General features: G+C 38.8%; 1 protein-coding gene across 5 annotated transcripts in view; it reads right to left on the bottom strand.

Annotated features, from left to right (window-relative positions):
* spaca9 (sperm acrosome associated 9) overlaps positions 1–19189 on the bottom strand; it is a 45434-nt gene that overhangs the window by 16761 nt on the left and 9484 nt on the right. For 3 of the 5 annotated variants that reach the window (XM_072566212.1, XM_072566211.1, XM_072566210.1), the window contains exons 2-3: positions 16716–16861; positions 11035–11237 (exon numbers count right to left, since the gene is read on the bottom strand). In XM_072566212.1, the coding sequence (XP_072422313.1) occupies positions 11035–11237; positions 16716–16859 (347 nt within the window). In that variant the 5' untranslated portion in view covers positions 16860–16861. Of the gene's footprint in view, positions 1–5603; positions 8677–11034; positions 11238–16715; positions 16862–18841; positions 19152–19189 lie in introns of those variants that run through there. The other 2 variants (XM_072566209.1, XM_072566208.1) reach the window with 2 other exon arrangements.

Consider the following 19189-nt stretch of genomic DNA (forward strand, 5'->3'; position numbering starts at 1 on the left):
GAATTGGAAGGGCTCTAATATACTGTCTCTTGATTAAATTTTAAACATATAAGCCATAATTATAAATAAGCCTGGAGCAGTGTTTTGTAGAGCAATAAGATGGTGCTATATTTTTGGTCTGTAGATTGGAAGGAGTAAAACGACCTTCAGTAGAGTGATATGCTCTTCTTGTCAGATCTGGGAGTTTTAGGAGAGTTTATTGGTTACGGAGGATTATATCTGCAATAAATGTCGTTGATTGCGAATCCTGTCAGATTGAATGGATCAGCTGGAGCAACAGATAGAGGCAATGAAGAAGTTTCAAGAGCAAGGGGATAGATGGCAGTTATAGGATGGGAGAAAAACGGCAGTTACAGTCAGGTAAATGAGTTGATTCTAAGAAAGGTCGGAGAGATAGGCAGGTGGTACAGGAGTCTTCTGTGGCAATCCCCATTTCAAACAAGTATGCTGTTTTGGAAAATGTAGGGGGTGATGGACTTTCAGGGAAATGTAGCACAAACAGCCAAGTTTCTGGTATCAAGACAGGCTATAATGTAATGAGGGAAATGTCAGGTTCCAAGAAATCGATTGTGTTAGGGGACTCTCTAGTCAGAGGCACAGACAGACATTTCTGCAGCCAGCAGCTAAAAATCAGAATGGTTTGTTGCCTCCCTGCTGCCAGAATCAAGGATGTCTCACAGAGGGTGCAGAATATTCTCAAAGAGGAGGGGGACCAGCAGGAGGTCATTGTACACATTGGTATCAACGACATAGGAAGGGAAAACGATGAGATTCTGAAGGAAGAATGTAGAAAGTTCGGCAGGAATTTAAAAAGGTCCTTGATAGTAATATCTGGATTACTCCCGGTGCTGTGAGCTAGTGAGGGTAGGAATAGGAATATAGAGCAGTTGAATGCATGGCCGAGGAGCTGGTGTATGGGAGACAGATTCACATCTTTGGATCACTGGAATCTCTTCTGGGGTAGAAGTGATCTGTACAAGAAGGATGGATTGCACCTGAATTGGAAGGGCTCTAATATACTGGCAGGGAAATAGGGAGATTTATTAGAGCTGCTCGTGAGGATTTAAACTAGTATGATGGTGGTGGGGGAGTTGGGACCCAGGGAGATGCTGAGGAAAGTTCAATCGGAGACTGGTACAGTTGAGAAATGAAGCAAGTCAAACAGGACAGGTAGGAACAAAGCAGAGAACAAGGTAGGACTGATTAATTAAACTGCATTTATTTCAATGCAACAAGTCTGACAGGGAAGGCAGATGAACTCAGGGCATGGTTAGGAACATGGGACTGGGATATCATAGCTATTACTGAAATGTGGCTCAGGATTGGAAAGGACTGGTAGCTTAATGTTCCAGGATACATATGCTATAGGAAGGATAGAAAGGGAGGCAAAAGAGGAGGGGAGTGGCGTTTTTGATAAGGGATAGCATTACAGCTGTACTTAGGGAGGATGTTCCTGGAAATACATCAGGGAAGTTATTTGGGTGGAACTGAGAGATAAGAAAGGGATGGTCACCTTATTGGGATTATATTATAGACCCCCTAATAGTCAGCAGAAAATTGAGAAACAAATTTGTAAAGAAATTTCGGTTATCTGTAAGAATAATAGGGTGGTTATGATTGGGGATTTTAACTTTCCAAACATAGACTGGGATTGCCTTAGTGTTAAGGGTTTGGATGGAGAAGAATTTGTTAAGTGTATACAAGAAAGGTTCTGAGTCAGTATGTGGACGTACCTACGAGAGAAGGTGCAAAACTTGGCCTACTCTTGGGAAATAAGGCCAGGCAGGCGAATGAGGTGTCATTTGGGGGAGCACTTTGGGGCCAGCGACCATAATTCCATTAATTTTAAAGACAGTGATGGAAAAGGATAGACCTGATCTAAAAGTTGAAGTTCTAAGTTGGAGGAACACTAATTTTGACGGTATTAGGCAAGAACTTTCGAAAGCTGATTGGGGGCAGATGTTCGCTGGTAAAGGGACAGCTGGAAAATGGGAAGCCTTCAGAAATGAGATAACGAGAATCCAGAGAAAATATATTCCTGTTAGGGTAAAAGGACAGGCTGGTAGGTATAGGGAATGCTGGGGTGACTAGAGAAATTGAGGGTTTGGTTAAGAAAAAGGAAGCATATGTCAGGTATAGACAGCAGAGATTAAGAGAATCATTAGAAGTATATAAAGGCAGTAGGAGTATACTTCAAAGGGAAATCAGGAAGGCAAAAAAGGGACATGAGATAGCTTGGGCAAATAGGGTTAAAGAGAATCCAAAGAGTTTTTTACAAATAGATTAAGGACAAAAGCATAACTAGGGAGCGAATAGGACCCGTCAAAGATCAGCATGGCAGCCTAAGTGTGGAGCCGCAGGAGAGAGGGGAGATACTAACTGAGTATTTTGCGTCAGTGTTTACTGTGGAAAAGGACATGGAAGATATAGAATGTAGGGAAATAGACGTTGAATCTTGAAAAATGTCCATATTACAGAGGGAGAAGTGCTGGATGTCTTGAAATGCATAAAGGCGAATAAATCCAGGGTGGCACTGTGGCACAGTGGTTAGCACTGCTGCCTCACAGTGCCAGAGACCCGGGTTTAGTTCCTGCCTCAGGCAACTGTGTGGAGTTTGCACATTCTCCCCATGTCTGCATGGGTTTCCTCTGGGTGCTCCGGTTTCCTCCCACAGTCCAAAAATGTGCAGGTTCAGTGAATTGGCCATGCTAATTTGCCCGTAGTGTTAGGTGAAGGGGTAAAGGTAGGGGAATGGGTCTGGGTGGGTTGCGCTTTGGCGGGTCGGTGTGGACTTGTTGGGCCGAAGGGTCTGTTTCCTCACTGTAAGTAATCTAATCTAATCTAAAATCCCCAGTACCTCATCAGGTGTACCCAAGAATTCTGTGGGAAGCTAGGGAAATGATTGCTGGGTCACTCGCTGAGATATTTGTAAGAAGGGGCAAAAAGTGGACATTGAACTGTTGGAAAATGAGGCTACAGTGTTAGTAATGGAGAACAAAGAAATGGAGGAAGAACTGATTTGCATCAGTATTCATAATGGAAAATACAAGAAGCATAACAGAACTTCAAAACCTGCTGAGAAGACTGGAGGTTGGCTAATGTGGTACCATGATTTAAGAAAGGGGTGGGTGAGTCTAGAACTGAATGGAATAGGTTTAGGGTGAGAGGGGAAGACATAAAAGGGACCTCAGGGGCAAGTTTTTCACACAAAGGTTGGTGCATGTATGGAATGAGTTGCCAGAGGAAGTGGAAGAGGCTTGTACAATTGCAACATTTAAAAGGCATTTGGATGGGTATTTCAATAGGAATGGTTTATAGGGATATGGGCCAAGTGCTGGTAAATGGGACTAGATTAGGTTGGGATATCTGGTTGGCATGGACGAGTTGGACCAAAGGACATTTCCTTGACTCTATAACTCTAAAATGTCAGACAGGCAAGGCTTGCAACTGCTTAAGCTTAGAAGAGTGAGAGTTGACTTGTTTCAAACATACAATTCTGAAAGGTCTTGACAAATTGCTTGTAGAGATGATCTTTTCTCTTATGGGAGAGTCCAGAACAAGGAAGTCACCATTTAAAATTAAGGGGTTATGCATATAAAACAGAGATTAGAAGATCTTTTTCTCATGGAGTGTTGCAAATCTTTAGAATCCCTCTCCTTAGAAGGCAGTAGAAGCAGAGCCTTTGAATATTTTTAGTACAGGGGTAGATAGATTTTAACACAGAGGTGATAAGCAAAGGTTGAAACAGTCAGTGCCGTGGCCAGGGATTTCAAACTGATTACAAGAAATGATCAGTAATTGCATTTTGTGTACGGTGAACAACTAAGATAAGAAAGAACCACTATTACCATCATTGTTTCTATCAAAGCCATGGGAGTGCTTGGGAATGGATTTATTTTAATTTAAAGGCAATATCTTCATTATTGTCATACTTTACTATTGGAGATTGATTTTCTTTTGAGTAGTCTCTCATGGTTCAGGATGACTTCTTGTACACTAGAAAAAGTTCTTAGATTACCACAGGGTTCTGTGCACACCCCATAGTCTTTATCACAAGTGCACACAGTGGTTGGAAGAATGGGAGGATTGGATACCCAGGCTGCCACACACATTTTTTAGTCAATGACTGACTTCAAGTTGCCCTCAGTGATGAGATGTAAAAGTGCATAGATTCCTCCTGAATGCTGTCTGTCTGCTTTGGGCATTCTTGAACCAGGGTTTCCGAGGTGTTATTGGGATGCTGTTCTTAAGGCGGCGTTGAGAATCTTCTTTAGGTGTTTCTTCTGTCTTTCAGGACCTCTCATACCATGTTTATGCTCAGAACCATAGAGTCATATAGATGTACTGCACGGCAACACACCCATGCCAACCACAGATCCTAACCATATTTAGTGCCATTTGCCAGCACTTGGCCTATATCCCTGTAAACCCTTCCTATTCATATATCCAACCAGATGCTTTGTAAATGTTGCAATTGTACCAGCCTCCACCACTTCCTCTTCTAACTCTAAACCTATGCCCTCTAGTTCTCACCCACCTCAGGGAAAAGACCTTGTCTATTAACCTTATCCATGCCTCTCATGATTTTATAAACCGCTACATGGTCACCCCTCAGCCTCTGATGCAACAGGGAAAACAGCCGGGAGCCTATTCAGCCTTCCCCACAGCTCAAACCCTCCAACCCTAACAACCTCCTTGTAAATCTTGTTGATTTGCTTTGGGACTCTCATGCCAGGTAATGTGATCTGCTCAGTGGTGCTGATCTATCTGGTTGATTTTTCAATACTGGACATGTTGGCCTAAATTTAACATTAACATTGGTGTGCCTATCCTGCCAATGGATTTACACAAACTGTTGTAGATAGCACTTGTGGTACTTGCCCATTGCTTTTGATGCCAGCTATACATGGTCCAAATCTCCAAGCCATTACTGCTCCATAAACCTGAGCGTGGTACCAGGTTTGAATACATGGTCTTCAGTTTCTTATTCAGGTGACCAAAGACTGCACAGACTCGCTGAAGGCAGTGCTGAATTTTGTCTTTGATATCACTCTTGATGGTAGGCACCTACGAAATGGAGAATAGTCTATATTGTCCAAGGCCACCTCATGGACTTTGATAACCAGGGGAAAGGAGGTACAACGTGGTGGGGCAAAGTGGCAGAGGATCTTTGTTTTATGAATATTTAATGTAAGACACATCCTCTTGCACACCCCAATAAAAGTGTTGATGATGACTTGGAACTCAGCATCCAAGTGAACACAACAGCTCCTGTTGGAATGGAGCTAATCTTCAGAACAATTAAGAACCTGTTCAACCTCTACCAGCACCAAGATCATCTCATTTTCTGTCACTGAACCACAGAATGCAGAAAATACTTGCATGTATTTGACATGGATAGAGGTAAACTGCTAACACAGAAGCTGTAATAGAATCAGTCGAGAAAATCTTAACGTCAGGCATTCTGGTCACTGTAGTCTCAGGCAATAGTCCGCAGTTTGCAAATAAGCAGTTCAAGACATTTGCACATGAATATTATTTTATTCATATCACAAGTTCACCCCCATTACCCTAAAGTAAATGGAGAAGTTAAGTGACAAGTTTGTACAATAAAAACATTATTTAAAAAGAACAAAGATGAAAATCGTGCACTAAGAAGCTACAAGGTCATCACAACTAAGAACAAACTATCACCATCAGAATTATTGATGGGGAAAGAGATTCAGAGCACAGCTTCCATCTTTTTCTCAGAAATAACATTACTGAGCATGAAAAGGTATTAGGAAAGGGACAACCAAGCTTGATTTTTTTTTAAGAAAAAGAGTAGTACACTAAAGTTCCCAAAGCAACAGCATAAGAAATCAACATAAAGAATAATTATAGAAAAATACAGCAATGAAGATCACAAATGGTTGAAACAGATCAAGGTCCAATCAGAAGTGGGAACACATTGATACCATTGAATAAGAAACCAACAGAGATGTGGAACTAACAGGAGGAACAAGAAAGCTCTAGAACCACACAGCAATGAACCACTCAGACTGAGAAAACAGGTTATATTCATTGGAGTTTAGAAGAATGAGAGGTAACCTTAGCGAGTTTTGGAGAAGATTTATAGCTCATGAAGTTCTGGATGTAGGTTTGCTCAATGAGCTGGAAGGTTTGTTTTCAGACATTTAGTCACCATACTCAATAGCATCATCAGTGAGCCTTCAGATGAAGCACTGGTGGCATGGCCCGCTTTCTATTTGTGTTTCGGTTTCCTTGGGTTGGTGATGTCATGTCTTATGCTGATGTCATTCCCTGTCCTTTTTCTTAGGGGGTGGTTTTGCAACATGCAAGATACTTAGGGGACTTGATGGGGTAGATGTGGAAAGGTTGTTTCTCCTTGTGGGAGAAATAGTACCAGAGAGCATAATCTCAGTATAAGAAAGATATAGAGATATTTCTACTTTCAGAATGTCATGAATCTGTAGGATTCTTTACCACAGAGAGCTAAAAAAGCTGAATTGTTAAGCATATTAAAAATTCTGTCTGTCTCAGCCTTTATTAGAAAAGGAAGCAAGATATAGGGAAAGCGCAAGAAAGTGGAGTTGAGGGTTATCAGATCAGCCATTTAACTGCAGAGCAGATATAATGGAACAAAAGGCTTACTTTTGCTCCTACTTTTGACAGTAACAGAATTCTCAGTTGCTGATCTGTCCTTGTAGCCACTGTATTTATATCACCAGCCCAATTGTTGTTCTGGTCAATGCTAACCCCTAATGTTGATGTTAGGGCAGTCAGCAATGATAATGCCACTAAATGTCAGGGAGAGATGCTTGTATCTTGTTGAAGATGATCATTGTCACTTAGAAGCCCAATGCAGCATGTCATCCAGGTCTGGTACATGCAGATGCCTGCATATTACTAAACAAGATGCAATCATCAACTAACACTCCAACTTCAGGTCTTACATTAAAAGGAAAGTCACTGATGAAGCAGCTAAAGATGGTTGTGCCTAGGACACTAGCCGGAGGAACTTAGACTAGTGGCAAATGGTAGTGTCCATAGCTCTCAGCCAGGAGGCTCGGATTCCATTCCTCCCTGCTTCAGAGATGTGCAATAATATTTCTAAACGGGTTGATAAGGAATTCTTGCATTTATATCTTGGAATTGAGATGTTTGACTTCCAACAAACATCTCCCTTCACACTAGGTATGACTATAATCAGTAGAGAATGCTTTCCTCCAATTTCCATCCATGTCTATTTGTGTTATGGCTACTTGATGTAAACCAAAATGCTGGCTTGATGTAATGAGTTAACATTGACCTCGCCTGTTAAACTGAGGTACCTATTAACGTAGTTGAGGTGGGATGCTGAAGATCCTATGATATCATTTAAAAGAGAGTTTGGAGTTCCCATGATATAATGTCTAACATTCTCCCTTTAGCAAACATCATAAAAGATAAATGTGTCATGTATCTCAATGTTATTGGAGGGATCAGCTGAGAGCATAATCACTGCTTATTTGCCTACATTAATAGTCATAGGCCTTCAATGCAGCTCATATGTAAAATGCTTTGAAATGTTTGGAAAGGCATAATTGGGTGCTAATTGAAATACAAATCTTTCTTTCTCAATAACCAATAATGTCAAGCAATGTTTTGTATTTTCCCTGAGCTTTTCACAGTTATGCTGCATGATGCTGTAAAGATTTTTATTTATATTGCCAGGCAGATGGTAAGATTTTCAACACTGGCTGAAGTAAGGTGTACGTTCAAACTTTTATTCACCAAAGACTATATTTACTCATTTCAAAAGTGGTCTATAGCACAATCATTTTTGCTGGCCTTTTATTATGGGTTGAGCATCCTCTAAAGTTGTATAAAAATTATGGCCCATTAACTGATAACTTTGTTAAATACTGCAGTTATTTTTAAATACCTAAACAATAGTGCATTGTCTAATAAAAAAAATCAACTGGCACATTAAAATAGCCTGCATTATTGATCTTTCAAATAAAAACTAAAAGCTTGAAGCTAAGAAAAAAGTTAATGTTTTAAATGCATGAAGCAAATAAATATCACTGTTTTCAAACAGCTGCAAAACCTTAATTCTTCAGCATCTGCACTGAAGCAGCAAGACATCCAGTGTATCTACATTCTTTCATGAAAATGAATTGACAAGACAGAGTGAGGAACACAAAGTCTAGGTGTGCCCAAAATGACTAATATGAAATATGTGGCTACAAAGATGATACTGGTGCCCTGGAAAGGTATTTTGCTTTACAAATTAATCGGCATCTTATATATTCAATACCATGTACTAAAGCAGTGAAGAAAATCAGACAGCAGATGATCAGAAGAAATTGTTCAATATTGACTTGGAGCAAATATATAAAAGTACAAAATGTGCATTCTGGAAAAATTAAGCCAGATATTAAATTGTCAAGAAATTTGCCGAGAAGCATGATAGCATGAACTTTCAGAGCAAACAAAGTGTTATCTGCAGAATAAAAGAATTCCTGCAGAAAAGTCATCTGGTATAAGATGGCAAATTGATAACAATGAAGATCCAATACATTTGCTGTCAATGGAGCTAACACCTTCATCTTTGAATCATTTCCACAAACTGTAAATGATGACTCCTTCCAATGCTTCCTCTCATCAGTTTGAAGTGATATATTTATAGACCTGCGTGAATGGTAACATCACTTGTAAGATTTTTGAAGGCAGGATGCCAGTTTCACATCTCATGATCTATGGTATAATAAATCATCACAGTGCAGTCCCTGTCACACTTCAGGTGCCACGTAGGCTATATGCAAACTATTGCGCTACTCTTTCATCTGATTGGCTTATTTTTCAATTTTGTAAAGTCAGCTATGCATTGTGAGTGAAATGTAGTATGAAAGTAGAATCTGAATCCTTGAAGTTGCTCAAAAAAATTTCCAACATTCTTTAAACTATAAAAAAAATCAGAACTTGATAGGGATTGGCCTGACATTTTCTTCCTTGCAGCCCAATAACTAGACCATAAAATAATGTTGTTAAATAATAAAAACATTTCAAAATAACATTCTTCATAATACCTAATTTGCATGTATCTATAAAATTGTCTTATGCCTTTAAATATCTGTATTGACATTTTTTCCATTGGACTGAGCTTTTCTCAAAAGCTTTGGCTTCCACTCAGTGTTCTTGCCAGAACTGTAATTCTGTTAGCTGAAAGGAAGTATCAACTTGTTCCTGAATACAAGTTGGATCTCATTCAGGAAGTAGAATTTTCCAATGTGCACCAGTGCAATTCTCTTTGTGCAATAGTTAGAAAAAAGTTGTTAAGCATCAAAATTTAGCAGGACTTATAGTCTTGTATTGCTAAGCAATAATGTGGAGGTGCTGGTGTTGAACTGGGATGGACAAAGTTTAAAAAACACACATCAAGTTTAGTCCAACAAGTTTATTTGGAAGTACAAGCTTTGAGCGCTGCTCCTACATCAGGTAGCTAATGGGGCAGATCATAGCACACAGTGTATAGTAAAAGTTATTTTACTATACATTCTGTGTGCTATGATCCTGCCCCACTAGCTACCTGATGAAGGAGCAGCACTCCAAAAGCTTGTACTTCCAAATAAACTTGTTGGACTATAACTTGGTGTTGTTATTTTTAACTTTGCTAAGCAAACCAAGTAGAAATACATTGATCAAAAAAAAAAGAGGTGATAAACACAGGCATCAGGCTTTCAGCAGCCATTGGACTGAGAAGGGCAGAGGCAGGCACTGTACTGAAGGCAAATATAGACAGATATGAGAGCAATTAATTCTATAGAATGAGGAAAAAGGAAACTGAAATGGACAGTGAAATCACCAACAATAATGAATCACTCAGTGCAGAGGCTGACAGATTAGAAGGGAAACATTTCAGGATGGAAAAGGAGGGGATGACTTGGTAGACAGCAAGGAATTCAAAGCAGAAGTTAGGTGTATGGAACAAGATGAGACGCGTTAAAGAGGAGATTGGGTTCTGTGAGCACATTTATGGGAAGTGGAAGCTACATATATTAATACATAAGGTTTTGTTCTCTGTAGACAGAATAAACATGCAGATGCACTGCACTTGTTTCAACCCAACCAAACAAGTGACAACTATTTGCTGGTTAATTTCTCCCTAACTAATAGAGCCAACTTACCTCATTTAAAATTTAAACAGTCTAGTAGCTAACTGTAAATTATAAATAAGTGCTTTCTCTGTGGCAATATCTCTACTAACTTGCTCTCTTCAATCAGCTCTCTTACATAGTATAAATGTTGGTTTTCCCTTTGAATTGATAATTTTGTGATTTATCCTGATGAACTTAAGATGAAAGGTGTTGACAAATGTGTCTTTTCTCAGCAAAACTCAACCAATGTTATCTAGTCTATCCTTTTGAAGCTTAAAGTGTATCAAAGATTTGATTATTAAATTTCTACACAAGCCTAAATCATAACTGTCAGCTGTATCTTAAAGGCGGCATTCTTGCCTCTGAATCAGAAAGCTGAGAGTTCAAGCCCTGCTCAAGGCTTGTTGTTTTTTCTGGTGAAACTTTGAACCAAGGCTCTACCTGCCCTCACAAGATAACGTTTAAAACACCACAACAGTCTACTGTTTCAAAGAAGGATCATCCTGTATGCCCTGGCTAATATTAATCCTTTAATCAACATCACTAAAACAGATTAGCTGATCATTAGACATTATTTCTGCAAGCTTGCTATGTGAAAATTGTCTGCCACATTTTCTACATTATAAACATATTTTCTACACTTCAAACATGAAAAGCATTTTAGAAATGGAAGTTGTTTCTTTATTGATTGGAGGTTAAGTGAATTTCATCAGATGAATTTTGGGACATAATTTGTGAATTTCATTTTGATGTAAAACATTTAACTGCTTGAGCTACTGGATCACACCACGTCAAGCCTTTCTTTAGCAAAATTGTGCAGCATTGTGAACTTGATTGACTACATTGATATAAACCTATACACAACATTTTATAGTGATTTTATAAAGCTTACTTAGCTCGGATGTGGGACATGTCATTGTTGCAGCTGAGAAGGAGTTTGCACTTTTCCAGTCGATCATCAGGTGAGCAAGCCTTGGGATTGATATCCTCAAGTTGACTACAAAAGTCACTCAGATCTTTGCAAAGATCCAAGAACATGATCAGGATTCGCTTGTCTGTTGAATTGTTACAGTAATGGTCCAGGTAATTTTGAACCTGCATGAGAAAAGTTAAAATATACACCATAATTTATCCAGTGGTATCAGCTGATGATGGCAAAAGAAGGTAGATTTATCATTTTTAATGACTTGTCTCCAGATCATTTCTAGAATTTAGACAGTTATAATTGAAAAACTGAGATGTTCACTTTTTGTAATGAAACTTCCTGTTTTAAAGTTTTTTTTCTATTTCTCCCATGATCTGTCTGTGCCTCATATGAAGCTTTGTTATTTAATGATCTTTAGTCCCCATCAATATTGTTGCGAAACCTATTGATTACAGTCATACAAGTGTAGCAGAAAGCATCTGGTGCCGTAGAGCTGAGACTGAGATTTAATCAAAATTAAAAAAGAGTAAAGGTAACAGGTACTAAACAATCATCATTTCCCAAATGACCATGATTGTTCAGTTTATGCCAATTTACAACCTAAACTGAAATTGGAAATATTTGCTGAATTTTGATCATGCGAAGTGTCAGGTATCACTGCCAAAGACACCTATTTTCCAGGTGTAATCATAACTCTCAACTGAAATAATGCATTTTACTGCTGTACTAGAATAATGGTCAAAAGAGACATTCCTGCATACTCATATGAAGCAAACAGAATAAATCCACTATGCTTTAAAACCAAACAGACTACACCCGTAATGCTGCAATGTGCATCTTCTGACTTCCCATGGCAGCCATCTCATCGACCCTCATAAAACAAAACTGCCATTAACCTATTTGCAATGGATCACAGATATTGTTTTGGTCTATGATTCACTTCATAAATAGCCCTGGTTACTTGTAGAAAGAGGGCAATTTTATCTAATCATTCCAAATTTGATGGGAAGGCAATGTGTGTTGTCTAAAACACACAAAAACAGAAGAAACTCAGCAAGTCTGGCAGTATCTTTGGCGAGAAAACAGGATTAATGTTTTAAGTCAGTGTTCTGTTCTGGTTGTCTCATTATAGGAAGAGTGTGGAAATTTTAGAGGGGGTGCAGAGGAGATTTACTAGATGCTGCTTTGACTGGAGAGCATGTCTAAATGAAGAAAGGTTGAGTGAGCAAACACCTTTTCTCATGGGAGCAAAGGAGGATGAGAGGTGACTTGATAGAGGTGTACAAGATGGTGAGAGGCATAGATAGGTGGATAGCCAGAGATTTTTTTCCCCCAGGGTAGAAATGGCTATCACAAGGGGGCATAATTTTAAGCTATTTGGAAGGCGGCTAAGGGGAGATGTCAGAGGTGTGCTCTTTACACAGAGTGGTGGGTGAGTGGAATGTACTGCCAGCGGTGGGAGTAGGGACATTTAAGCGACTCTTGGATAGGTGCATAAATGATAGTAAAATGAAGGGTATGGAGGTTAGTTTGATCTTAAGAGTAGGATAAATGAATGGCACACAGAGGGCTGAAGGCCTGTACTGTGCTGAACTGTTCTATGTTTGACCCTTCTCCTGAAATGGAGATTCTGAAATAATAACAACTGTTGTAGAATGACTGCAACCAATCCTCCTTCCTATGTACTTTAGTCAACCTGTTCAGATATGTTGCAACTCACCTGTGGAGCAGGTGGGAACTCAAGCCTCGTAACTCAGGGACTAACACCACTACTGCACCACAACATTGTCACATTTTGTTTTGATGTCATGTGAGCTGATTATAGATATTTTAAATCAATCTGTTCAGAGATGTTGTCACACACCTCAGAATCAGGTAGGACTTGAACTCAGGCCTCCCAGACCAGAGATGGAGGTAGTACCACTATGCCACAACAGTTTTGAGCCGATCTTTCTACTCTTTTCTGAAGACAAACCGTAACAGGTAAACAGCCCCTGGTTGGGCATTGTAGCAGAAACAAAAATCAAACATTTCGCTGAAAATTACAAACTAGAATAGAATATTATCAAAATAATATTATCCATGGTGATAATGCATTCCAGCCCTTTGTACCCACTGGTCTCTAAAGACCACTATTGTGCTGGTAAACACATCATTCTCCCTCTTAAATGGACACTTGAGTGGTCAGACTGTACAGCTCCCTCACTTTGGTCAGGCTCAAGAGCAGGCCCTCTCAACTGCCTGCCCCCTTCTGCATGGGATGTCCGTTGATTAGGAATGTGAAGACTTTCTTTCTAGCTCTTTTTCTGTGTTTAATCAACTTGCTTGGAAGTGTTATCATGTACCTCTGATGCAGGTGAGATTTGAACCTGCAAATCCTAGCCCAAAGGCAGCATTACTACCATTACACCACAAGATTCCTCAAATGATATTTTTCCTAATCAATCAGAGATATTATGCACTTCTGGAGTAGATTGGGCTCAAACCCGAGCTTCCTGGTTCAGAGTTAGGGATACCATTATTGCACTAAAAGAGCCCTATTTTTGTTTTTAAAATCCAGAAGTGATCTGGACACACAACTGAACCTTTTTTTCCCCATCAGCAAATCATCATGGTATTTAATTTTCCATTTATTAACCACCACCAGGAAATCACCTGCATTCAGCCCTCCTTTCTTGGAGAGTCTAAGAGACTAGCTAACTAGAAATGGCGGAGATCTGCTATTAAGATGTAATAAGCATTTTTCTTAGACAAACTGCAGGTTGTTGCAAGATGACAATTAGGTACAAGTCGCATTAACCAAAAAAAAAGCTATCAGCAGCCAGAGATAACAGATCTGTCTCCATCAGGATCTTGAGCTAGACTGCTTCATCTAAACCTAAAAACCATGCAACATCATTAAATTCAGTAGAGCTTAATGCAACTTTGACATTAACTCTTGCAGGACCATCACTTAGTAAAACCATTTCCCATAATAACTTCTAATGCTATTATTAAAACAAATGGTTCAAAGGCTTTCTTCACTACAGGTGCAGTAACTAACAAACAAATGTGGTAAAATAAACATTGGGAAAATCTAGGGATAGGGGTTTGTATATTTTATCATTGTATTGTATTAGAATTGGAATATTCAGATTGAGAAATTAACTTATGATGCCATTTGCAACATGTTAAGCGATGGGAAACCAAAACAACTAAATTTGCCAAAAGAGCCTCCAACAAGAAAATTTTCAACAATATTTCTCTTTTTGATAATTTTACTTCAGCATGAATCAAAAACAACATAAATCAAACATGATTTAGCTGGTGAATACTATTAAAAATAAAAAAGGTAAATTTCACTTTAAATAGTCAATAAAACCAAGATTGATTTAAAAATCATAAGCATTCCCCTTCACAATTATAGCATTACACAGCTACCCTGTTCCATATTATGCTATTCTTTATGTAGTATATGCTAAACATTGTAAATAACAGCTTTAGCCTCGGAGTTTCCATATATGACGATCATCAACAAGGCACACTTCTTTGAATCCTCTCTTCCCCAAGTCACGATCACTCTTGAAGTTGTAGCTTTCTTAAGTTTCTTTTCAAATCAATTATATCCATCAATCAATTATACCCCTGTTCAATGTTTGGCCACATCTGGGAAAACACCCAGCACTTCATTGTCTTGCAGTTAATTACACAGGCTTTCCAAGACCATTTTAGCCAGCTTGGGCATTCTTGTTGTTTTTTTTTGCTGCCAAACCGAAAAACGAGGGTAGACGAGCAGGAGGCTGGAAGAACACAGCAAACCAGGCAGCATCAGGTGTTGGAGAAGTCATTGATTCAGGTGTAACCCTTCTTCAGGCTCAACAAACAAAAAAAAACTAACCTGTCAATGAGAATTATTTACTGCTTTGCTGCATAAAATGTATCTGTGTTCGATTTTCTGTCTCTGTCTGCTTGTATTTTGTGTTCATATAACTATCACCTAAAGATCCTGTGTTTGGAGCTGCCCTTTGTGTTCACCAAGCACATGGTTTCATTCTTAACTCTTCCTGATGGTACTGCTTCCAGACCAAGGACTATGAGTTATTTTTTTTCCTTATTTTCCAAGGTGGTTACTACTGATCCCTTAAATATTCTAAAAAGCAATTACAGATTCCATGGATCTTTAAATAAATTATACATTTTCCTTACTGTACTGTTTCAGGGTCAAAGGTTGACATAGGCACAAACTAAATAAATATGATAACAGTGATCGGTTAATGGAGATGTTGGAATTTTTTGTACATTCACAACTGCGCTGATTATGGATATTGACCACTGTAAAATCAACTTGTATGCAGTTTTCAATAATATAGAGTCTGAGATGTAGAGCATGGAAACAGACCCTTTGGACCAGATATCCCAACCCAATCTAGTCCCTCCTGCCAGCACCCGGCCTATATCCCTCCAAACCCTTCCTATTCATATACTCATCCAGATACCTTTTAAATGTTACTATTGTACCAGCCTCCACCACTTCCTCTGGCAGTCCATTCCATACATTTACCACCCTCTGCACGAAAAAGTTGCCCCGTAGGTCTCTTTTATATCTTTCCCCTCTCACCCTAAATCTATGCCCTCGATTTCTGCCCCCTCCACACCTCTCCCCCACCCCAGGGAAAATACTTTGTCTATTTATCCTAGCCACACCCCTCAAATTTTGTAAACCTCTATAAAGTCACCCCTCAGCCTCTGACGCTCCAGGGGAAACAGCCCCAGCTTGTTCAGCCTCTCCCTATAGCTCAAGTCCTCCAAAACTAGCAACATCTTCGTAAATCTTTTCTGAACCTTTTCAAGTCTCACAACATCTTTCCAATAGGAAGGAGACCAGAATTGCACGCAATATTCCAACACTGGGCTAACCAATGTCCTGTACAGCTGCAATACAACCTCCCAACTCCTGTACTCAACATTCTGACCAATAAAGGAAAGCATACCAAATACCATCTTCACTATCCTATCTACCTGCGACTCCACTTTCAAGGAGCTATGAACCTGCACCCCAAGGTCTCTTTGTTCAGCAACACTCCCTAAGACCTTACCATTAAGTGTACAAGTCCTGCTAAGATTTGCTTTCCCAAAATGCAGCACCTCGCATTTATCTGAATTAATATGAAGTGATTTTTGTCATTTTGTACTCAAAATGTCTCATTAAGTAAACGAGAGATAACCTGCATTATCTAGAATGATGAAAATCTGGTTCATATTCCTTCATCCAGCTTTTCCAATTCTTCCAGTCATTCCTGAAATCATCCTTGTCATTCTCTGCACCCCTTAATGTTTCAAGGAGTGTTCCAAAAATAACGTGCAGTATTCCAAATGTAGACCTACCAATGAGGTACACAGGGTTAAAAAGAAACAACTTGACAGTTGTGAAGTTAACTTATCCAATGGCTGATTGGCATGATATCTGATCTATCATATTGGGGATTGTATATAATACAAATATGGAAATAGTACAAATTTAAAATGTAGGATAAATGCAAATGTAGATTGATTTCAATTTAGTTTCAATTGAAACAAACTGTTAAAAAAAAAAGCCCTGGTAGTATAACTCTAGTTTAAGCAAAGTCCTTTTTAAATCAGTAGCTATGGTAAAATAAATACATTGTTACCTGTGAAAGAGTAGACACAGGCTTGGTCTTGTCATGGGCGTTCTCACGTGTGTGATCCAGAGCTGCAACAAATGTGAATTGTTGCTGTTTGAAGAGTAAATAGCGTTGTTCTAGATCTCGTAGAGTAGCCTTCAGCTCATTCATACCTTTACAGGAAGCAGTTAAAAGATTTTTATTTTGATCCAATAGAAATGAATGGACTCAAAACCTAAAGGCAATGAACAGTGACACAAAATTCAAGACTTAAAAGTTGCAACTGTTTGGTCAGGAATCTCTCATTTCATAAATTTGAACCAGAATTTCCCTGCAGAACTCATAATCCTCATGACTTTCTTTTGCTGCTGCTAATGATGTTGCTTTTATAGAGTCATAGAGATGTACAGCATGGAAACAGACCCTTCAGTCCAACCAGCCCATGCTGACCAGATATCCCAACCTAATCTAGTCCCACTGCCAGCACCCAGCCCATTTATTAATTTATTCCTTGCAGCATTTTTAATTCAATGGATACAAGTGACTCTGACTTAGTTTACATGAATTCTAGCATATGGAAATTAATTACCACCCTAGTGGAGTGTAAACACAAAAGTGCTGAACAAAGTTTCCATAATAACACACCATTTGATTGATTTTGGCTAAAAATCTTACATAGCTGATAATTCAAGATGTGGGTCTCTCCAACATGTAATATTTATTGTATTATTTAGCCAACATTCACAAAATGTTTTCACAGTGCAAGAGTTGGCCTAGGTAAGGGTCAGTGTGAAGAACAGTCCTTGGACTTGAAACATTCACTCTGCTTTCTCTCCATAGATGCTGCAGAGATCTCCAGTGCAGAGTGCTGTGAAGCAGACAAAAGCAGTACTTTTGTCAGAATCATACAGCATGGAGACTACCCTTTTGGTCCAACTAGTCAACACCGACTATGTTCCCAAACTAAACTTGTCCCATATCCCTCCAAATCTTTTCAATTCATGTACCTGTCCCAAATGTTTTTTTAAATGTTTTAACTGTACCTGAATTTACCATTGCCTCTGGCAGTTCATTTCACTCATAAACCACTGTGTAAAAAAAATTGCCCCCATGTCCTTTTTAAAACTTTCTCCTCTCACTTTATAAATATACCTAAGTTTTGAATTCCCCCACAATAAGACCCTTGTTAATCACCTTATCTATACCCCTCATGATTTTTTTTAAGCCTCAAGAAGGTCACCCCTCAACCTCCTACACTCCAGTGAAATAAATCCCAGCCTATTCTGAATGCTCTTCAGTTTAATAATATCCTTCTTATAGAAGTGCAGTCAGAGCTACACGCAGTACTCCAGAAGAGGCCTCACCAGCCCTCAGTACAACTTCAACATGATGCCCCAACTCCTATACTCAAAGGTCTGAGCAATGAAAGCAAGTGTGCTCAATACATTCATTACCAACCTGCCTACCTGTGATGCAAATGGGCCCTACCATTAATTGCAAGAGTCTTGCCTTGTTTGTTTTAACAAAATGGAATACATCACACTTATCCAAATTAAACCCCTTCTGCCACTCCTCAGCCCACTGACTTAATTAATCAAGATCTCTTTGTAATCCTAGATAACCTTTTTCACTATCCACTATGCTACAAATTTTGGTGTTGTCCACAAACATACTAACAATACCTCTTATATTCTCATTCAAATCATTTATATAAATGACAAACAAAAGCGGATCCAGTGATGAACCCTGTGGATCACAAGCTTCCAGTCCAAAAAAACTCTCCACCACCACCCTCTGTCTCCTACCATTAAGCCAATTTTGTATCCAATTGACAAGCTCACCCTGAAACCCATGTGATCTAACTTTATTTAATTAGTCTACCATACGAAACTTTGTCAAAAGGTTTTAACTAAAGTCTTTCCACATCTGCATTTTCTTGGAATACATGGTCAGCCTGTTGCAAAATCCCCCTTAAGAACAATATTTTCTTAAACAAATAATCTCGATTAAATGCTAGTTAAATAAAATTATGTTAATGAAATATAGGATGTTCTCAATGTATTGATCTTATAATTAATACAGTGTAAATATGTGATGAGGTGTATGTATAGTGTATCATTAATAGTGAAAAAAATTCCTTGGTGATAACGTACCTGAAACTTCGAAAAAACGATCTTGGATTATACCAAATCGTTATTTAAACTTGTTGCCTTTTTATTTTTCCGGGTGGACGTTTTCCTCCCAACCTGGTTAGTTTGTTAATTTAACTGGATACAATTTCAGCTGGCGCCATACTGTGCGTAGTGACCATTGTTTAACTTCATTACCTAGCAACTGAACTAAATGCACATGAATCACGTTAACCTTCACTCGCGTATCAAATCCATGTATCAGTATTAATCAAGACGTTTCCTTAGAGGTTATTCGATTTCGTCAATATGAAAACGAATGTGGTGATAATTTCACTCAATTTATTTTTAATGGTACTCCGAATAAATATT

The sequence above is a fragment of the Chiloscyllium punctatum genome, chromosome 49, assembly GCF_047496795.1.
Source record: "Chiloscyllium punctatum isolate Juve2018m chromosome 49, sChiPun1.3, whole genome shotgun sequence".
Taxonomy (NCBI): Eukaryota; Metazoa; Chordata; class Chondrichthyes; order Orectolobiformes; family Hemiscylliidae; genus Chiloscyllium; species Chiloscyllium punctatum.